The 23,325-nt window shown below is 36.1% G+C and overlaps 1 protein-coding gene across 3 annotated transcripts; it reads left to right on the top strand.

Moving 5' to 3' along the window:
* Positions 1 to 12,840: 12,840 nt before the first annotated feature.
* Positions 12,841 to 20,978, top strand: LOC104883985 (BTB/POZ domain-containing protein At1g04390). 3 transcript variants are annotated; one of them, XM_019247494.3, is made up of 9 exons: positions 12,841 to 13,447; positions 14,012 to 14,138; positions 15,258 to 15,765; positions 15,873 to 16,006; positions 16,100 to 16,536; positions 16,684 to 17,829; positions 18,321 to 18,473; positions 18,678 to 18,720; positions 20,246 to 20,385. In XM_019247494.3, the coding sequence occupies exons 1-8, from the start codon at positions 13,338 to 13,340 to the stop codon at positions 18,688 to 18,690; spliced, it is 2,628 nt and encodes an 875-aa protein (XP_019103039.1). In that variant the 5' UTR covers positions 12,841 to 13,337; the 3' UTR covers positions 18,691 to 18,720; positions 20,246 to 20,385. The 3 variants fall into 3 exon arrangements, with proteins under 3 accessions (XP_019103039.1, XP_057248545.1, XP_010666871.1); XM_057392562.1 differs by lacking the exons at positions 18,678 to 18,720; positions 20,246 to 20,385 and adding an exon at positions 19,912 to 20,216; XM_010668569.4 differs by lacking the exon at positions 18,678 to 18,720 and having other exon boundaries at positions 12,845 to 13,447; positions 20,246 to 20,978.
* Positions 20,979 to 23,325: the final 2,347 nt, after the last annotated feature.

Below are 23,325 nucleotides of genomic sequence, written 5' to 3'. Positions count from 1 at the left end.
ATGGTTGCTTAGATAATGCACAAATCATGGATGTCTAAATAGCAAATGAATTTCGCCTGAGCAGTTTGGATTAATGTGCAAACAAAAGGTCCAAATAAATGCTTAATTGATCCCATCAAATAATAAGGAACTTCAAGAAAATTAATGTCATATTGTAGTTCAATATGATGTGATTGGAATTTCTAAAGACCAATGAGACTTGGCTTAATGATTATTATCCAATAGAATAGTAGGTGAACTCAAGTCACCCTATCACATTAATACCATATTGATTTCAATAGTGGTGCTACCTAGGCTATAACACTACACTAGGGGAAAAAACGGAAGGGCTGCGCAGGAAGGGCTGCGCTTTTTCTAAAAGCGCAGGAAGGGCTGCGCTTTTTCTAAAAGCGCAGCCCTACTAGTGAAGGGTTGCGCTTTTCTTCAAAAGCGCAGCCCTACATAACAGAAGGGCTGCACTTTTGGAAAAAGCGCAGCCCTTCCAAAAGCGCAGCCCTTCTGTTATGTAGGGCTGCGCTTTTGAAGAAAAGCACAGCCCTTCTTAAACAAAATTGAAATAAAAAACTCGCGAGCTTCAAATATTAAGCGGGCTTTGTCAAATATTATCCCTCATTCTCTCACCTCTCTTACGTCCCTCCTCCATTTTCCTCCTTCTCTCACGTCCCTCCTCCCTTTCCTCCTTCTCACTCATCCTCTCTTCTCTCTCAAAAACTCCTAGAAAAGTTGTGACAAAAAGCCTGAAATGATTTGCACTAATCATGCCGACGGAGTCCGATTGGTTATTGTGATACCTTTTCGGAAGCGGAACGGGCCAACGAGTCAAACTCACCGCTATGCCGTGATGTTTAGGCTTTTTAAGCCATCCGAGTTCGTTTAAGGCTCCAAATAGGCATTTTAAGTTTTTCCCATTTTTTTTTTCCTTAATTATGTATTAGGGTTTTGTTTTATGTATTTAAAAATTATTAGGTTAATGTTTGGAGGTAGTTCTTGTATTTTCAGATCTATAATTTCTTAATCTTTGTTTTGATTAATGTTCTTGTATTTTCAGATCTATAATTTCCTCTCTTCTGTATATTAGTTTTTGTTCCTTTTCGTTTCGTTCTTTTTTTTTTTTTTTTTGGGTTTAGTTGCATTGTAGATCTATAATTTCTTCTCTTTTGTATATTTGGGTTTAGTTGCATTGTAGATCTATAATTTTTTCTCTTCTGTAATTTCTTCTCTTCTGGATTTGGATGGTTTACTTCAAAGTTTAATGCAAATGTTAAAATTCAGAAAATGTGAGATTAATAGTAAAAAAATGCCGGAATAAATTTTGTTTTTTTTATTTTTTATTTTTTATTTTTTTGGTAGGAAGGGTTGTGCTTTTTAGGTAAAAGCGCAGCCCTTCCTTGTGAAGGGCTGCGCTTTTCTAGCGCAGCCCTACTTAAAAAGTGAAGGGCTGCTATTGAAAGGGCTGCTGTAAAAAAGCGCAGCCCTACAGGCCTTTTTCAGCGCAACCCTTCTTCATTTTTCCACTAGTGCTAGCTTGATGTTCTTACTAGTCAGAAAAGAAAAAAGAATGCAGATGTTGGACAATGAAAACCTTCTTTTGGGTGCAAAATCAGATTGAAATACTTGACGCAAAACGTTGGAGATGCAGGGGATTTCAAAGAAGCACATTATCAAACTGTATGTGTTATTGATATGTGCTTTCCTTTATAACATTCATTGATTAATCTAACCCCAAAATGATAAAGGTATATTCATTTGATGTAAACATACTTGATCTCAACCATAGCAGCCCAAAATTCAAGTCATTGTACACAATTTCATGTTCTAAATTGTATATCAACAATAATGGCAAAGATAGAGAACTTATCTTTTCATTCAGTTCTTGCCCTCTGTTTGGGAAATTTCTGATTCTTTCTCTTTGTTTGTGAAGGTTCGTTGTGATTCTTGCTCTAGAGAGAAACCGATGAAAATTGGCATTAGTTGTACCGAAGGTCGTCCAAGTAACAACAGTCAACAGCATATACCGGAGCCTAGACTACCTAGTTTGTCTCCTACTCCAGTAGCTTCATCTTGAGAGTCAAATTCATCTGATATGTTTGTGTAGTAAATGAAAGACTCCACCTTTCTCCACGTTTGATATTTCCCATGGATCCCTTTAGTTTCAATTGTAGCACCAATTTCTAATTGGGAATTTTGATTAAAAAAAACGCAATACCTTGTTTGGATTCACATAGTTTCGAGGAATTAATAGGCCAGTAACGTGTCAAAGGCAGTAAACCCCTGGTAGAGTAGAGTAGCTAATTAATTATGAGCGGTAATTCTATAATTAATTATAGCGTGAACTCAGTGAAGGCCATCAATCTGCCATAGGTGAGTATGTAATTAATATGTTGATCGTCCCGCAATCTCCACCGCTATCTCTCCCAGAGATTTCGGAGCAATAATTAATTATTATTGCCCCTCCTTCTAGCGCCAATTGTTTCGGTATTGAACAAGAGGTACCTGATATTACGAGGTCGTCATGTATAAAGATGTGCCTGCAAGATGAACTCCAAACATAGGGTGGGGTCCCATGGCAGAGCCTCCTACACGCTCAACTCAGTACCCAAAGATGGATAAATATAATGGGAGAAAATAGGGTAATGTGTAGAGAGTATAGAGAGATCCCTTTACCTTGACCATAAGTCCCCAATTTATAATAGTGACTTATTAGGTTAGATAGAGTAAATGAGCCTCTTAGGGCATACGGGTCATATAACGAGTTATTCAATAGAGGAATGATCATACTTGTATTGGGCCTATATGTTATTATTAAGGTAATCGGGAATATCACAACAACAATCCGCGTCTTTAGCGTCTGACCTTAGCGTCCGTCTAACAAAACAGACGATATCCGCGGAAATAGCGTCCGAAATAAAGTCAGACGGTAAATAGCGTCCGATATAGCGTCCGATATGTTCGCAGACGCAAAATACCGTCCGCCACGTCCAGTCAGCGTCTGATTTTTCGACAGACACTAAATAGCGTCCGTCTGGCGGACGGTAAAGTCAAAAAGCGGACGCTATTTCGGCGGATATATAGACCGCAGCGTCATTATTATTCCCATACAATCCTAAACCAAAATATAATAAAATCTTGGCAAGCTTTTTTTCCAAACTTGATATCATATATTTTACATAGTACAAAAAATAAAATTTTGGCAAGCTTTTGTATCATTAAAATTGTTTCATTGATTTAAACTTTAAATATACTATATATAAAAAATATATTAAAATGGAAGAGTGTATATCAAAATAGAATTATACAATGTCAAAATCAGGATAATTCTTAAGATCTAATAATTTTGCTAATAACCCTCTTTTACAAGGTTGATACGACCTTTTATGATAGTGTTATTAATTTGTTGTATATCTGATATAGAACTTGGTTTGATTCAATTGATTGAGTGATTTCATATTATGTTACTAGCAATTTTTGCATGCGATGCATGCATGAATTTAAATTTTTGTGATTTAGCTTTTAAATCTATAGGTTACTTAACAATTTTTCATAGGGTTACAATATTCATATCACCCCTTTCCTTTATATTAAATAGTTATGATTTATGCACGTAATATATTAATTAAAGAGTTCATGATTAACACATACCTTTTCATGATATTTCGGTTGTAGTAAAAAAAAACAACAGTTTCATACATGATAGTGTTCATAGGAATTAAACGCAATATGTACGGAGTATTAAATTGCCAATATTTCGACCGTATTTCGACTTGAAATTGTTTGATAGTTGTTAGATACCCGATTTTCACTGAGTTGAGCGAACTTGTTATAGGGAAGATGGCGAATTATGAATGTATGTCATGTAAGAATTTAATTTTATTATAATTTCATATTTTAAGTAAAATAATGGTGTTTAATTGTGTTGTATGGAGTAATATTTTTGAATTATAGTTAAGTTGTTGGCTTGACTTGTTGATAACTAGAGCTACTGAGCTGATTAGATGTAGGTATGATAACGCCAACACCCCCCCCCCTCAAACTAGGAGATGGTGAAGTAGGAACCATGCCTAGTTTGGATCTTAAGTCTTGGTGTTGAGCAATAGGCAACACTTTAGTAAAAACATCAACTAGCAGATTTTGACTAGGCAAATAACTCAATTGTAATAGCCCTTCCATGAACTTTTCCCTTGTGAAATGACCATCCACTTCAATGTGTTTTGTCCTTTCAGGAAATGAAAGGTTTTTTTGCTATGTGCAAGGCTGACATGTTATCACAATGTAAGGTCACAGGAGTGACAGAAGTGATACCCAGTTCTTTAAGAAGTCTAACAAGCCAACATACTTCATCAGCAGCATGGGCCATTGCTCTATACTCTGCCTCTAAGGAAAATTTAGAGGTATTAATGCCTATTTTTTTTTATTATCAACTAATAGGTTAGTTTCCACGAAGCATTATATAGCCAGTGACATATCTTCTAGAGTTAGGACAGGAAGCCCAATCTGAGTCCCTTTAAGCTTGAAGTGTAAGAGTAGGTGTTGCTTTAAGTAAAATGCCTTGACCAGTAGTGGTATGCACATAGTTGAGAGTGTGAACAAGAGCATGATATTAAGAAACTCGAGGAGAACGCATAAATTGGTTGAGGCTTTCTAAAAGCCAAGTTAGGCTTTGTAAAAGCCAAGTTAGGCTTTGTGTTGGTGAGGAAATTTAATTTCCCAACAAGGCTCCTATATCCAGCAAGATCTCAATAAAGCTCTCCATCATCACTTAACAGCTCGACATGTGTAGGTAAGGGAGTGGAAGTCTACCTAGTAAAAGAAAGACCAATATCTTGTAAAAGTTCCTTAGTAAACTTTTGTTGTTAAAGAAGATAACCATAGGGGTAGAACAATCCTCAATACATCGAATATAATTAACTTAGTTTTCCTAAGTCTTTAATGCTTAAAGTGTGGTGCAAATAACCCTTGAGAGATTGAGTAATGTCCAAGTGAGAGTCTGTGATAATTATATCATCAACATATACTACCATAATGGTAATGTCAGTAGAAGATTTCTTCAGAAATAAGGAGGGATCATTGTGATATTGATTGAAACCTTAAGAGAGCAAAGCAAAATCAAGTTTCTCAAACCATTGTCTACCTGCTTTCTTCAAACCATAGGGTGATTTAGTGAGTTTCCACACACTATTTGAAGGATTGGGTAAGCCATCAAGCATATTCATGTAAACTTATTCATGGAGATCTCCATGTAAGACGACGTTGTTGATGTCTAGTTGGTAGAGTTCCCAGCCCTTGCTTGCTGCTAAGGCTAAAATGCTTCTAATATATAGTAGCCATTTTATCACATGGGAAAAAAGTCTCTTGGAAATCAATTCCATATTTTTGTGTCAAACCCTTAGGCAACAACCTTGCGTTGTATCTATCCATACTTCCATCAGCCTTTCTTTTTATCCTATGTACCCACTTACAGCCTATTGGCTTCTTGCCTGAAGGAAGCTGAACTATCTTCCATGTTTTGTTGCCTTTAAAAGCTACTTATTTCTTGTCCATGGCTTCAATCCAAATTGGATTTTTAGTTGCTTCTATGTATGAAGTAAGTTCAATTTCAGTGAGTTTAGAAGCTAAAAGCTTTAGATTGAGTAAAGATGGGAAGAAGAAATAAGATTGCACCAATGAGAGGGAAGAACATTGGAAAAAACAAAATCTTAAGTGGGATGATGTATCCAAGTTATCCGCCAATCTTAGACGGATTTCGGGTCATTTTTGGTGTCGCTTCGAGCTTAGTTTCGGGATTTAGGAGAGATTTGATGTTAGGAGGTGTTACCGGAGGATGTTGTGATTTGAGGAGTCAAGAGAGTGGTTTGCATGGTGGCATAGTCGAGGGCCGATCTTAGCCCTCCGATCACTTTTTGTACCCCTAGGGTCCTTGTCCGTATGGAAGGATGTTGAGTTACAATGTCTCAAATATTTATTTAGCAGTTAGGAGTATATTGATAAATACTCTTGCCATTTATCTTCCTTCTTAGTACATTATCAAGTTAGGGGTATGCATAAAAGGACTTTGATGTTTACATTGTCTTATGAGTTATGACTTATGAGCCTAGCTAGCTCATTAGACTATCAATACTTCCTACTCACAAGTTACAAAACAGCTATATTAATGTTTTGTAGAGTTACTTATAAAGAAAGAAAGAAATATTAAACTTGAGGTTGTTGAAAAGTTATTATATTATATATATGATCTGTACAACTTTCAAATGAATTTGCAAGATATTTTTGTATGTCTTGCCTGCATATTGGATGGTTTGTTTTATTATAGTATGAAATATTCCTCAGCCTTTGGTTCATATTACAGTGTTTAATGTGCATGTACTTGTTTATAGTTAACTTTCATGCGCTGGATCTCTTTTAATTTAACAAGACTCTAATAAGACTTCTGCTATTATTTATTTGACTTTAGAACTTATATTGGTTTGTAATTATTATTTACATTCAATTTAAGCTAGTTGGTCTGTAATAATTACTTAAATTAAAAAATTATTATTTATTATTTCTAGTTAGAACCATTAATCTTGCAGGTATTATTATTAATTATCGTAGAGTAACACCTTTGAAATTTCCGAGTTTATTTATTACAAAATGTTTTTAGGAGTCTTAGAAATACAACGTTGTTACTAATATAGACACGCTAATAATAAGATAGTACAAATCAAATGAAGCAAAAATAAATGAATTACAAGCAATTTTATGGTCTCAACCATATAACACCATTATTTCCAACCACGTTTAGAGACTAATCAAACATTGCAAAAAAAAATTCCTATTTAGGCAAAACCATGGAGTGCTGAAAAGTAGAAAAAAAATGGCTTACTCAAGGCAATCAAATGAAAAAGAAAAATACATTCAATACAATCTTTCTATTAAAAAATGATTTGGACAAGTGGGAGGATGCTGAAGATGAAATCTCTACCATACTCAATAATTCTTTCAAACATCGTTTCACTTTGTCATCAACCTGTGCAAAATAACATAGATCTTAGCTTCATCACCCCGATTATCTCTCATATTATCATATGATGCTCCTCAGCTCCATGCCAAAAGAAGAAATTAAAATGCGTTCTTCGATATAAATCCCCTTAAAACTTTCAGATGGTTTTGGAAGTAATTCTTCCAATCTCACTGGTCGATTATTGAAAATGAGTTGTATATATATAGAAATCCAAAGTTTTTCCTCACTTGGCAAGTTACCTCCTTCCCTTAACAATACGATCATTAAGATGGTTCCAAAAATCGATCATCCCAAAACACCCAGTCATTTTCGACCAGTTAGTCTTATTAAAACCATCTATAAAGCCATCTCTAAAATTTTAGTTCACATATTGGCTTTCATACTCCAAAAAGGGATAAGTCCCTTTCAAAAGGCTTTTACTCAGGATAGATCCATCCTAATAATCAAGAAATTCTTAACGTCCTTCAAACATCCAAAAATGAAACAGGCTGGTGCCCTAAAGCTTGTTATGGAAAAGGATTACGATCATATAGAATAGAATTTTTAAGGAAATGTCTCTCCATTTTCGGCTTCTCCACCAAGTGGATTAACTGGATTAAAGAATGTGTTACTACGATCTCTTACTCACTCAAAATCTATGGAAAAACCACCTTGTGGTTCAAAACATCCAGAGGTCTTCGACAAGAAAATCTTCTCTCTCCCTATTTATCCATCATCTGTATATGGAAGTTTTTATAAGAAATTAGCCATAGCAAATACGGGCTCCAATTCTGGAATTGAGTTTAAATTACAACCTCGTACTCCAAATAGTCCTTGTCTTATGTTTGTAGACAATAGCCTTCTATTCTGCAAAGCTACTCCTTCAGCAAAAATTTGAAAGCCATCATAGATGACTTTTGTAATATGTGAGGTCAACTTGTAAGCTTCCATAAATCAACTGTAACACCCCCAAATCCATAAATGTCTACTGCTACTACGTCGCATCGACTCTGTGAGTGTTACCGCCGCGATGGAACACAAGGCATAATAAGAGTTAATGATAACTTAAAACATTGTCTCGAAAACTAAAATGCAGCGGAATTAAAATATAAATAAAACTCGGGAATCATCAATGACCCCTTTCATTCAAACCATTTATATAAGTCCTAGAAAAACCAATAATACTTATTTCAAAATGCTTTAAATGTAAATACCAAAGCCTAGTCCCCGTATGCTCGATATCATGCAGCAGCACCAGCCACCTAGTCTGCTCCCCATTGTAGCATCAATGGTTCATCGCAGTTCGTCAAACACATAATAACACACAATCAGCTATGCTGAGTACGTAATGAACCATTGAATACATAAAAGCATAAATGATGCACACATGAACAATCTTAAGCATGATGCTACATTATGTTACATCCTTTAACCTTTAATCTTTAATCCTTATTTGGCATCGAACGGGCACCGTCATCTTACTAGAATTATACGGGCTACTGAATCCTTAATAGACAACTTGGTCTATTAGATGAAATGCAAATACGGTTTTGTTCCGTCTCACACCCATCACCTTAGTATGCATACCCCCAAGATCGAACGGAACCTTCCGCCTACTTGAGTTATCAAAAATATAAGGACACTACTGTCGTCACTAGGCCTGCGTAGAAGCGTAGGACAAGTCCCACACTCCCCCCATTGTTCATCACTTGTAGGGAGTCCAACCAGCTACAAGTTATTGCCATAATTCATTTTAATATTGTCCATTCATTTCATAACCACATAGAGTCATTTACATTCTGTTCCTTAGTTAAATGCTCAAAGCGTATCTCTTGTAACACTCTTGTTATTACACTATGGATACATAGAATCATTTACATGTTCCTTTAGTTACAATGCTCAAATCATATCTCTTGTAACACTCTTGTTACACTATGGATAAGATTAATAATGCTCATATTTATACTACGATATTCCAATGCAACATATCGATTTCAATTACAAATGTCTAATCAAACAATCTCAATCAATCAAACGTTCCCTATCATGCTTCTAGGTTCCAATAACATAGATTGCAACCTAATCATGATACTAATACTTGGGATTAAACTGGTACGCGTACGTACCTTGTAATGGGGAATTTTCGCTGTCTTAATCGAACATTCCGCTTATGAAATTGGGACCTAAACCGTTAAATAAAAGCTTTAGTGCTACGTCGTTGAAAACATTAACGACTACTACGTAACTAAGACTATACGGTTTAATAATTCGAACTAAACGATAGCTAAACCCCTTGTTTATGAATTTTCGTTACTTTTCAATTCTCATGAGTTTAGCGTCTTTTAGGAGTCAAAGTTAGTGAGCATACTAATATTAGTTAGTGTCATTACTCCACTATCTTTATCAAACCAATTAAATTATAAGTCCAACCACGTCTTATGTCCGAAATCTTATGTCCAAAAGTCTTAGGTCCAACCCAGTATTATGTCCGAAAGTTATATTCGAAATTATAGTCAGAATAATAAAATGAACTCATTAACTTGAATTATTAATTAACTAATTATAATTTAACATAATCATGAAAACATAAATTATAATTAAATTAATACAATATTCAATACATAAAATGTTTTATACCGTTAAGTGCGCTGACAACCAACTCCGGCGACTAACTTGCTGCGCACCACCACAGCAGCTGCACAGCCCGCACACGCCCAAACCCTGACGAAGGCTCGCACAACCGTCGAGCTCCTCGCACCCCTCGTCATTCGCACGTCGCACAGTAGCACACACAGCACTCGCGCGCGCACCCTTTCGCGACCCTTCGCTCGTCGCACAACGCGAGCCTCGCACCAGCTTCGCTCGCACAACCCCTCGTACCCGATGCACAGCCTTCGCTCGCGCAGCCTTCGTCTCGCAGCACCTAGTCGCACACCTCGACGATGATCCGAGAAGGAGCACGGCGAGGGAGACGAGAAAAGGGAAGGTCAACGAGAGAGGAGAGGAAGAATCAGCTAGGGAGAAGAGGAGAGCAGCGAGAGAGGAGAGAGAAATTAAGAGAGGAGAAGGGGATGACGGCTGAGAGGAGAAAGGGAAACTTAGGGTTTTCTGAACTTTCTCCTCTTATTTTCCCTTTTTATACCCTTCTAAAAGTGGTAACTCTAGATCGGGTGAACTCGGTTTAACCTTTATAAATCCAAAATTAACACAACCGACTCGTATTATTATTATTCTATTCTTATTATTTTGTAAGTAATACTAAAATACCATTTTATTAATTTCTTGGTGTTTCTTAATTATTACGAATTAACTCCCAAAATACGGAGTATTACATCAACTATCATTTTCTCAAAGTTAATTCCTCTATGGAGAAAAAGTCATCTTGCAAACCATTTCAATATGCTTCCTATTAATTCCAATCTAGGTCGCTATTTGGGAGTATTTCTCAATTCCTATCATCCGATAAAATATGAATATAAAAACATTTTAAATAAACAGAGCAACGAATTAATCAACAGGAGGCAGGTTTCCTTTCTATAGCATGTAGACTAACTCTCATTCAAACTAATCTTGAAGCTCTGCCTTCTTATCTCTAGGTTCTTGCTCGCTCCTTCCCACAGATAATGTCCACTCTCTTGACACGAATCATCATTAGACAACAAAAAGATAAAAATGTTGTTCCCCTTGTTGCTTGGGACAAAGTCTGTCGTCTAAAATCAAAAGGCGGTCGGGGATTTTGTATGACCCTTCCGTTACATAAGGCCTCCATTGCAAAACTAGCCGAGAAAATTCAGCTAGATTAGAATGATCTTTGGATCAATATCATCCGTCATAAATATCTCTCAAAGCATAATTTCTTTGAATGCCCTCCTAAATCTAACGATTCCCCTATCTGGAGAAAAATGTTATCCGAAAGAGATCTTATCCGGAAGGGAATAAGATGGAAAATCGGTAATGGCTGGCAAATCCATTTACTTTTAGCTTGGTAAATGGATGGCCCACTCCAACTTATTATATCTAATATACCACCTTCACAAGTAGATCTCAATTTACGCCTAACACACTTCATTCTTCCAGATGAAACTTGGGACCAAGTCAAGTTGTTGGAAACAGTTTCCTCATCCATAGTTAGAATTATTAAAAAGTATATCTATTCCTACTCATGATCTACAAGATATCCCCATCTGGGCTCTTACTTCAAGTGGCAATTTCTAAGTTAAATCAGGCAATTGGCTCGCTCGCGATAGACAGCTAAATGATAAAAAATGGCCTATTAGGTGGATTTGGTCGGTTGATATCCCCCTAAGCTACAATTTTTTTCTATGGTTAATCTACCATGATAGTCTTAGCGTCACTCACATACTTTTTCAATGGAAAATTATCCCTATAAAATCTTGTGGGCTCAGCAAGTCAAATGACAAATTTTTGGATCATCTTTTTTTTTTGTACTTGTGTCAAAGTCAAACAAGTTTGGGATTTCCCTGAAACTCAAGGTTGGCTTGACCACCAATTTAGACACACGACCCTCCTACCAATCCTATCTTTAAAAAAAACGGCTAAACTCCAACTTCCTTAGATTATCTTCCTTCTTTGGAGTATTTGGAAAGAAAGAAACGATATCATTTTCAATACAAGTTTCAATGCTCCCAGAGTCCTCCATAAAACAAAATTCTACCATTTAGAATGTATGGTTTATAATAATGTTGATGATTATAACTCTACGGGTACTCGTTTCACTCCAACTCACCTTGGCCATGCTGACAATAACCTAACTGCTCCCACTACTATCTCCTAGATTACTCCTCCACGAACCAACTCCAAGCTCCATTTTGATGGCTCAATCCGATTTTCTTGTGCGATGGCCGAAGTCATCATTAGAGATTTCAAGGCAACCTTCTCAAGGCTTGGGCTTTACTCCTATCCTAGTAGCCGACTAGCAGAAGCAACAACCCTTCACAAAGGCCTTCTCCTTTCCCTCCAACATGTCATCTCCAACCTCACATTGGAGGGGACAACCTCATAGTCATTAATGCCACTCTCTCGTTATTTGGAACCTCCCATGGCAGATTGCCCATCTTATTTAAGATATTCAAAATCTTCTCAAGCAATTCAATAGTTGATCCATCAAGCATGTCTATCGATAAGCAAACAAAACGGTAAATTAGGTAGCTAATGTTGGTCACTTGATTCAAGATCACTTCATACTAAAAGATATCCCTTACAGTGTGTTTGGTTCATTTTTAGTAAAGGAAAGGAAGAGAAGAGAAAGGAAGGGAAGAGAAAAGAAAAGAATGGAAGAGAAAGGAAAAAACTTTAACTTCTCGTATAAATTTTCTCTTTCACTTAAATTTTTTATTAAAGAGTTTTTCCGTCCAAATCCTCCCATTTCCTCACTTAATTTTTTTTTTAAGAATTAAATATTGGAAAGTAACAAATTTCCTTCCAAATTCCTTCTACCAAACAAGCTGTTAAACTCCTCACTCGATTAGGGATGGCAAATGGGCGGGGCGGATGCGGATACCCCTAAATCCACACCCACCTCCACCTAAATTTTCCATACCCACCACCTACCCGCCAACCATGGCGGGTACAAGTTTCCATATCCACCTCCGCCCACGTGGGTATAAGGTTATACCCACATCCGCTCCACCACCCAAGTGGATATCCATTACCCACTTATACCGCCCATCACCTAGGTGGATTTTCCACCGGGCCACCTGATTTATTTTCATATATAACCTATTATATAAATTAATTATTAGAAACACCCATTTCAAACAAAAAAAGTACACATTCTTAGTATTCATATTTCTTAATTATTTTTTACAATTTTTTAGATTTATGAACATAATTCTTTTTTTATAAAGGGTAAATTAGTAAATATTATACGGGGCGGATGGATATGGGGCGGGGCGGGCGGATATGGGGCGGGGCGGGTGGATTTGGGGCGGATGTGACCTCATATCCACCACCTACCCACCACCCATGGCGGATTTAACTTTTCGTATCCATACCCACCCACTACCCACCAAAGTCATATCCATACCCGCCCCAACTGGGGCGGATGCGGTGCGAAACCCGCCAAATTATACCCACCTGCCATCCCTACACTCGATCCTTGTTCTTAATGTTTTAGAATTTTTTTTTTTTTGCAGATGACCGCCTAAAACTTTTTTTTTTTTTTTTTAAGTACTAATCCCTTGATCTCGAAATTGTGGGGTGCACAAATAAGAAATTGGGAAGATTATTTTCCGATGAAAGTCTCATCAGTACCATATTACCATTACCAAAAGAAGAGTTGATTTTAGTTGTGTCTATTACACAAGTTTTGCGGTAACTTCAACAATCATATTCAGATACAATGAAATTGTCAAAGAAAGGGAGAAAAACCGACACCAAAAAACTACCAATCAATTCTCATCTGGTCACTCTTCACCAACGCCTCTATCATGTGTTAAACCTCGGATTCAGGTTTCTTTTTCTTGTTTTGTTATTCCCTTGATTATTATTCTAATTACTTGTTTTTTTTGTTCAACTCCATTTTTTTGTCCATTTGTTTGTTTTTGTCTGTTGAATATAATTAATAAGTTTGTTTTTGCATAGAATTTTATGGGCTTACTGAAATTTTGTTTTGTGGTGAAGATAATGTACTCATGTCTGATTTCTATAAATAATTTGCGATTATGTAGGAGGAAATTTTTGTTCAACTTCATTTTTTTACAACTCTGAATTATTGATGGTGTACTACCTATAAAGTATGATAAGCATAATTTACACTAGAAATGATGATAAAACGGGCCTTGGTTACTATACGTTAAGTTCTGAATTCATTGAGAGAGCAATTTGCACGATGAAAGTGTTGATCCGCAAGAAGATAGCATGGAGATGTTTAATACTTCTCTATTGCTATCAGTTTGCTGTTCTCTGGTAGTGAAATCTCTGAAGACAAAATAGTTGGAAGGTGTTGCGATTGATTGTTAGTGATTTTGTTATGGGTTTGGTATATCATGCACTTAAAAGGTTTTTAATGAACAGGAATTCTGATGATAAAGAAAAGGAGTGGTATACCAATGATGTTGAAACACAAAGGCTGGTAGTTCGATCAATATCTGCCTTTCTTGATGGTGTCTCTCCAGATGCATGGCAAATGTCTATTGTAAAGGTACCTATGTATGGCATATTAGCCATCTTAGTAAGAGTCGTTTACTTGTTTATGGCAGAGAATACACTTCTTATTTATGAATAATGCACTGTTGCACATTCTAAGTTTGGTAAACTTTATCTATTTATTGCAACTTTTGGTATGAAACTATAAATTCAATAAACTTAATGTTCAAAGGATCCCTTTCAGAATGTTTGTTGAAGAGTGTTTCCACTTACTTTGTCCTTTTTTCTCTTTGAGAGAATTACAAGGAAGATATTGTGTTTCTATTACGTAAAAAATAAAGAAAGTGAAATACATGGATTGAAGTCTTTAGGAAACTAAAATCTTCCATCTAGATGCCAATATGCTTTTTTTTCGAGTAGATAGAGTTGACATATTAGTTACAATAAAAACATGATTTTCTGTCTTTTCTTCTATGGATTTCATTGATACTCGTCTTATCAATAAGATCACTTGAGTAATATTTCTTTTGTTTCAATGTGTAGCAGATGCTCGCCAAAATATAAGTTTGACCATTACTATCTTGTATTTAATATTAATAAAATTATAAAAAATTGATATTAAAAAATATATATACTGAGAACAATCCAACAACATTTTACACAACAATTCTTGTTTTATATATAGTAAGATGAGGCGGGCTAAAGTGTTGCAATTATCACGAAGTAGAGGAAGTATAAGAAAGAAGTTCTCATGATTTTGTCATCCAGACTTCCCAATTTTATATGTCATCTCGTTAAGAGTCAAGCGAATTTAAACTTTTCTGTATATTTACATTGAAAATTAAACGACAGTTTTTTTAAAAACTGGTAAGCTTTTTAATTGGATAATAATCAAACTGAGAGTAATGTAGAATTTGGTAGTAACATGGAGTGGTTTTTTTTTTTCTTACTTTCATGATTCTGTGGAACTTTTGGAAGTTATATTTATGTATGAACATTGGAACAGCTAGTGGCTTTAATCAAAGTTGAAATACTTCTCTGTAATGCTAAATCAGTTTTTACTGTTAATCATCTAGAACATGCCGAACATTTGGACGAAAAAGCCAAATGCAGGCGTTTGGATGTTTCGGGTGCAGTCTTTCAGATTTATGGCTTGTTTTTGCTTGAAATGCAGGATTCAATTCCTGATGTGGTCAGGGCAATAGCAGGTATTCTCCAATCTCCCAATGCAGCTGTTCTAGCTATGGGATCAGAAGTGACAGTTAAGTTGATTAATGTCATGCCTACTTTGATGTTGCGCCCTCACTTCAATCATCTTACTCATTCTTTGTCACCCTTACTATCTACATCTCAATCTCAAGTTGCTATTATGACTGCAAGTGCTCTACATCTAATTGTGTCAAATATCGGTGCCAAGAAAGAGAAAGAAGCGTGGGAGATTCTGGAGAAACATAATACTGTTACTCAAGTAATTGGTAACTTAAGAGCTTTTTCTGGTAAAGGCGAGCCTATGGAATATTTTACAGAGATGGCTTCTCTATTGAGTTCAATAATGCAGCTATGGCCTGTCTCAAGATATCTTGTTTGGAATGATTCCAAATTAATGGAAGTTATGGAGGTCTTCTGCAACAATCCTGAGGCCACTGTCAAAGTTGCTGTCTTGCAGTTGTATTCTTCTTTAGGTATTCCTTGATGGATGGTAAATATCTATTGCTTCATCCTGTTGATTCATCTGCTGTTTCATTCTCCAAGGCGATTTAATTTGAGTAAATTGGTTTGTGATTCGCAGCCCTATGTGCTAATGGAGCACAGAAGCTTATGGGAAATGGGAAGGTCCTCATACCAGCAATTGCGCAGTGTATGGGCGAATCTCAGCCACATGCTGTTCGAATTCTTGCGTTCAAGGTTGCACGATATATAATGGTAACATTACGAGTTGCCCGGAATTGCCCTGTTGATGTATAAGTATCAATTAGCTATTCCTGGTACTAAAATTTATGCAATCCAATTATCCAGGCAACTGAGAAACTGTGTTCAGAAGTGTTGAATTTATCTTGTGAACCTATAATCAAGTCTATTATCTGTGCATTGAGTGTTCCGAGCGTACATCATGGGAATTCATCTAATCAGGAAGAGTCTTTGATGCTTGAAGCTTGTCGTTTGGCATTGATTGCTCAGTGGCCAGGAAAGCATCATGGTTATCTATGGAGGCTTAGAGTTGATAAAGTCCTCATCCAACTTCTGATGTACAATTCCCATAACCTTCATCTGCAACCGCAGTCTGAGGACCTTATAGCTGTGGCAAGAGCGGGTCTGAGTGCCAATTTTCTTCTGGATCTGAGACCATATGTGTGGGAGATTATTGGGTGGCTCTCAGCTCAATGTGAGGAAGATTTTAGTCCAAATAGGCATGGAAATGATAGTTGTGTCAGTCTCCTTGTTACTACGGCATGGTAATGTCGCCCGTATTTCTGCAGATCTTTTATCCCTTTTTTTTTTTTTTTTTGAGAAAGTAACTTTTTTTTTTTATATTTTGTTTCAATATGCTGAGAATGAGTTAGTGCTAACTAATATTTATTTGTGTTGATATGTGTCTAAAGCCTGGCCTTTGTGGACTCAATAGGCAGAGAGCGCCTACTTTGTCAGGCTGATCGGACATATATATTTAGGAGTGTATCAGCAGCAAAAGCCACTTTGATGATGATGTATTCACCTTGCAAATATATTGCATCAGAAGCCAGGTTCCTACTCTTGGAAGCTCTCAATTTTGGTGGCGAGGAATATCTAAAGCAGCTCTTACAGTCTTTGAATTTTGTTTCCTCTGGTGACATTTCTTGTACACCAGATAAATATCAGATATTAATTAGCTTAATTGGTTTGGCTTGCTATTCTGGATTGCCTCATTTCTTTAGGCAGGTCGTCTCTAGTGGAGGGATTAAAACTCTGTTGGCTTTTGTGAGATGGTGGTTAGACAATGCTTCCCATATTGACAAAGTCTGCTTGACCTCTCATTTGAGAGTCACAGCTATGGAGCGGACCTGTTGCAGAATCAATACACAAAATTGGGAAGGCGAGGAAACCTACTTGCTTTTGGCTTTGTGGAGTTTAGCTGAATTAATTAACTGTCACAATTCTGAAGGGCATGAGTTAGATATTTTTCTTGGGCAGAAGATATACAAGAAGGATCATTTTATTTTGGATATTCAGGAGATTGCTGTTGATACGACGTCTACTGGACTAAGATGGTATTGTTCGTACCTTCTTAGCTTTTTTGGAATCTATGGTTTCCCCAGTAAACTAGGTAGAAGAGTAGCGTCATTTTGTGAGAAGGACGATGGCGATATGTGTCTTGTTCTTCGAGATGGGCAGTATCTAAGTGTTCATCAGGTCATTCTTCTCATTCGGTGTCCATCCTTGCTTCCACCCAGAGATCCTTTAAATGAAGGCAAAATGTCCATATCCAATGATCTTTTATCAGGACAAGTTACTGACAGATGTAGGACCAAGAAGGAAATTACTCTATCTGCACAAGTCGACCAACAAGCACTTTCCAAATTTTTGGACTTTGTATACTCTGGTTATTTGGAAGCTGAAGGAGTAACTGTGAGGAAGTTAAAAATGCTAGCAAAACATTGCAATATACAACCTCTATTACAGCTTCTTTGCAGAAAAAGGCCAAAGTGGGCTGCTCCAGTGCCCAGTTTTGATCTGACTACCAGTCTCAGACATGCTGGACATAATTTTTCGTGAGAGTTCTTTCCTTTAATGGATCAGCATGATTTGATATTTTTGAATCATAGAAGTTTTGATGTTGTTTCTAAATAATTTTAGTTCGTTTTGCCATTCCCATTCTTTGATGATGTGAACATAACTCTTGGAACTTTGTTTTTGTATTGATCTGCTATATTGTCTCACCATATGTGCTGAAATTCAAAGAGTTAAATTTCATTAATATACAATAGATATTTAAAGAATTGTTGGTGACTGGATTGAGTTGCTATGTCGGAGCATTAGGCATTCATCATGCATTTCTCATCCTTATTTTTTTGGAGCTGATCATGTGACTAGATTGAAAAGAATTTAGATTCAGTGGTCAAGCTAGAGCATGAAGAGTATCTAGAAATTTAATGAATTGAGGACTGTGTGATGCATTATGGTTTTTATATGGTAATTGACTTCTACTTCCATCTTAGTAGTTCATGCATCTAATGATTTATATATGTGGCTGTAAATACAGGGACATCATCTTGGAAGCTAAATCAACTGAGAATACAGGATGGACCTGCAGCTTCTGTTCTTTCTCTTTGCCTCACTTCCATGCTCACAGGGTTGTTTTAAGCTCTAGTTGTGATTACATGCGGGCTTTATTTCAATCTGGGATGCGAGAAAGGTATTAAAATATTTCATTCTTATTACTGCTTTCTTTTGACCTAATTAATATGAGCTGATTCCACTACTAAAGCTATATTTGAATATATGTAAAAGATTCATAAACTTAAAATGGATTCTATTATAAATTTTATAAATTTCCATGTGTTTAGGTGCCGGTTTGCTGGCTCGTCAGTTATCAACTGCTTATTTATGTTTTTTGTAGGATCAGGAGGTGATATTTCCTAGTTGATACCCACTATCTTGCTGTAATTACTTCCTCCATTTGTATTTTAGTTATACCCTATTTTCACTTTTAACACTATTCATAAATTTTACTTTGATATTTTATTATATATACATATGAAAAAACATAGTCATGTGCCATCATTAATTTTGTTTCGTTATATAGTTATTTATGATAGGTGTTCTCATTAACGGCTATAAATTTGATTTTCAATTTTATAGGATTGTGTTAGTCAAAATGGTAATGACGTATGTGCAGTTTTACCGATGAAGCATAAAAGATTGTGCAGTGATCCCAGCTGGTGCATCCTCAATTAGCAAACATTTGTAATAAAACTGACACTAATTTTGGATTGAAATGATGATTAAGGACTAAAAATGGAAATAGCAGAAAATATAAAAATAATAGCTAGCTTTCGAGATCTTGAATATCTCCCAAGAAACGAGTGAAAAAAATTGATAACAATGTTTTTCCCTTGCTTTCCCTCTCTCTAATTTATATTCTATTGATAAGAGTTTTTTCCCTATAACTCCCTAACTTATTCCTCAAGGTACCCTTAACTAACTTACCTACAACTCCCCTTTATCTAGGCATCAGTTTATCACAAAATTTTTCTCTCGTCATGACACGTATCTACTTTTCTACATGGTGATGAGATCCCTTTTATTTTTCTTTTTTGTATTTCCAAACACTACTTATGTTGCTAGGATTCTCTCAGTAATGCCCAATAATTTGATCATCATTCTTTAAGGTTATGCTATATGTAGCTCTATGGGCTATGTATAATAATGTAATTTGCTTCCTAACTCTCTACACTTAGTTATTTGGGTCAAAATTCTAACTACAAAAATGAGAGATTAAGGGACGAAGAACAAGGAATAAAATGAAAACAAGCAAGATATGACTGAATTAATGCTAATCAAGGTAATATCACCAATTACAACATTGCCAATCTTTGGTGTGGCTTGTTATCTTAGTACAAAAGTGTGAGGCAAAGCTAACAATACAAAGTGAAGGGAATTCACATTAGGTCTAGCCTGTTTAGCTCATGAAGGTTCATGATCAATTTTGGGCCAATCCAAAAACCAATAACCTATGATCACATAAATGCTTTTTGTCTTTTGCACAATATCTCTACTTTTAGCCTCTTATACATTGCCCTTGTGGCTACACATTTTTCTAATCTTTTATTGTTTGCACCTTGTCATTCCAGTGTACAATCTGATTTGTGTACTGGATGATTTATGAGGGCACTACTATCGTGTATGGATCTTGGCATTGGTGAGTGTGGAGTGGTCAACATATATGCAGCCTTGCTCGGCAAGTTGAAATTACCAGGGACTGTAATTGCTTGAGTGACTCTGAAGTTTTAATATAAGAGGAATTTTAAATAGTCTTGCAGTTACATTTTGTTTTAGATTTTTTTACTGTGTTTTGCATTCTTAGTAATGTTTTGGAGACAAACATCTCACTTTTCACATTTCTGCTTTCACTTGTATAGTTTTTTCCTTCTTTTTGCGTGATTAGTATTTTACTAATTCTTGCAGTTGCTCGGAATCCCTAAAAGTACCTGTCAGTTGGGAAGCCCTATGTAAGCTAGTCATCTGGCTGTATTCTAATGACATACCGAAACCGGTTTCTGGGTGTCTATGGGCTCATATGGATGTACTGGAAAAGATGTCTGAGCTCCAGCCTTACATAGAGCTTTGTTGGCTCGCCGAATTCTGGATTCTGAATGATGTGCGAAATGAGTTCTCAAGAGTGATTACCTCTTCTTTGGATTCGCCGTTGTTGGCAGTTGAAGTGATTCAACTTGCTGCTAATTTTTCTCAATGGGAATTGGTTGATGTTGCAGCAAATAGGATTGCTCCTGTTTATCGTAACTTACACAGATCTGGTGCACTTGATGTGCTGGATGAAGCACTTGTCGAAATAATTCGGCTGTCCGCTGTTCGACTCTCTCAGGAATGATCATGGACCTCATCTGGGTTTCCTCTACTGATAAAACATAGTTCAGCAATTACAGAGTTAGTGACTACTGCTATGTTGATTGGCAGTTCGGTAATATGCCCTTTGGCTAAGATATCGTGAGAAAATGTTATTGGTCTGTTACGGACTTGCGAGAGTTCTTACATGTTAAAAGAGTTTTTCTTGTGTACATAGTTCTTGCTTGTCTGTTTTGTAGAGTATGATGTTAAAAGAAGAAAAAGGAAAGAGATTAAAGGAGAATTTTTGTATCTGTTTCCATCTATAAAACATGTGACTAATTTTGGGAGTAAATTTTTGAGAAAATGAAGTTCGGGGAGGGAAAATAATCGAGAAAGGGAATATGCGTGAATGATTTGATAGGCTTAAGCAAGGAAGAATTTTCATTTTCTGTGTATATTTCGTATTAACTAGAAGAAAAAAACTTTAACTGTCATTGGTTTGTTTTTTTTTTTTTTTTTTTTTTTGAATGCTTTTCACTTGGAAGAAAAAATCCCAAGCCCTTTTCTATCTCGATGCCCCTCTTTTCCATTTTCCCTCTACATCTATTAGGATTTGTCATGGATGTTTTTATTCATGGATGTTTTTATTCATGGAAGACTACCAACATGAAAGTGCTGTGTAATATTTTGAATTTTCATAAGTTATTTTATTATTTATTAAGGTTTAATATTATTTCCACTCAAAATTTATTTTATGATAATGCGATTTTATTTGATAACTATGTTTATTAAAATAATGATTTCATTTAGTTTTGTTTTATTTAACAAAGTTTCAAATAAATCATTTACTTGTTTTATTATTCATTTTATTATCTATAAATAAATTAAACTTTTTACATTTGTTATGGGTATCCTTATACAAATTGTCCATTCATAATTGTCCATCCATATTAGTACAAAGCCCAAATGTCAAGTCCATAACTCATATGTTTTTAGCCAAAAAAGAAAAAGGAAAATAAAAAAAGAGGGAAAAACGTGATTCACTTCACATCATCTTCATCTTCTTTCCTCCTTTTTCTTATTCACAACACAAGAATCAAGAATTGCAACACCTCCCTCTTCTCCCTTCCTCTTCGTCTGATTTACAACACACACAAACCAAGATCTTCAGCACAAACATTACAACTCCAATCCACAAAATCAGATTCTAGGGGGTATCAAAAGCCTACCCCTAAAACTCCATAGCTCTCACACCTCACACATCCACCATTAGATTCTGACCAAAAATCCTCCTATAAATACTGAACTCTACTCACGGAATTACTCAAGCAAACAATCTCAAAAGGTTTGCTTCAATTCATTTCTTATTCCTTAATTTCTGATTCTGATTTTGGAAAATAAAAATGAAATTGAAACCACAATTTACAATTCCTATGTTTCTATTTCACCACCTCCGACCACCCATACAACCACCTGAACCACACCGCCCTCGACCACCAAAATCGACCGCAACACCGCCAGCCTTTCCTTCCCTTCGCACCTCTACTCTCGCGCCCAGTCATCATGCACACCACCAGCCTCCCTCACTCACACCACTGTCGGACCACCTGAATCCCGTCGCCTGGCCACTGCACACCAGCACCACCAAAACTCCTCCACCTCCCCTGCTTCGTGCCTCCCCTTTTTTCGTCCCTCTTGTTCTGTTTCTCAGTTTGAGAAACTGAGATTTTAAAACTTCCTTTTTGTTGAGAAACAGTGAATTGGAAATTTTTACTGGTCAAGCATAGTGAATGTCCTGACATGCATTTACTGCATGTTAGGAAAGTTTTTCGTCCGCGCAGAAATTGTTGAAAATGTAATGTTAAAACAGTATAATTTTGCCTATAAATACCGGTGTAAGAAATCAGTTCTTCACATCAATACATATACAATACTATCTCATATATTTACGTAACTTCTCTCTCTATTTCTCACAACACGTTATCATCACGAGTGTTCTACCGGAAATTTTTTTTTAAAGGTATCTTTAAAATCTTTACATCCATTTTATTTTTAAGTTTAAATTTTTCTCCAAGCCCAACCCTTTTCTACCGAACATGGACCAACAAAGTAACGGGATTAACATTGTTTTACACAATGTCTCTGTCTCGGGTATTTATTTTTGGATAGAGCGAAACAATGTGCCATTCACTACCAACCCAGCGAGGGGAACTGTAATACAGCCCCGACCCAGTAACCGTAACAACGGTACAAATACTCATACCAGAGAAAACCCACAACCCCTGTTCCCAACACCAATAATAACCCTCCTATACAACCAGCTGAAAATCAACCTCCGCCCAGTAATAAAAGAGATAGAGATGAACAGGAAGAAACTAGTAGTAAACGTCACCATACTACTAACGCAGAAAACAAATAATTTTAACGCCACCTTCATGGAGGGCAAGGACATTTTATTTACGTTATTTTATTTTATTTGCTCTTAAACCGCCTATATGGACAGGTTAATTTTTTTTTATTGCCACCTATATGGACGGCCTAGTGAAATGATAGCATTATTATGTCTTATATGTGCAATAATGTCGTATGTATGCAGGGAACAAGCATTCAGAACATTATTATATATTATTGTCTCTAATCTTCTATTTTTTTGCATTTATAGTTACATATATTATATTACCAATTTACTAGCATGCTCT

Source organism: Beta vulgaris, chromosome 2 (genome assembly GCF_026745355.1).
Source record: "Beta vulgaris subsp. vulgaris cultivar EL10 chromosome 2, EL10.2, whole genome shotgun sequence".
Classification (NCBI taxonomy): Eukaryota; Viridiplantae; Streptophyta; class Magnoliopsida; order Caryophyllales; family Amaranthaceae; genus Beta; species Beta vulgaris.
This window is presented reverse-complemented; position numbering and strand designations above follow the sequence as displayed.

Excerpts from the sequence above, each read along its gene's own strand:
- LOC104883985 (XM_010668569.4), top strand. The coding sequence starts at position 13,338 with ATGAAATTGTCAAAGAAAGGGAGAAAAACCGACACCAAAAAACTACCA. Across the intron at positions 14,139-15,257 it reads GGCAAATGTCTATTGTAAAG|GATTCAATTCCTGATGTGGT; the intron begins GTACCTATGTAT and ends CTTGAAATGCAG. Across the intron at positions 15,766-15,872 it reads GCAGTTGTATTCTTCTTTAG|CCCTATGTGCTAATGGAGCA; the intron begins GTATTCCTTGAT and ends TGTGATTCGCAG.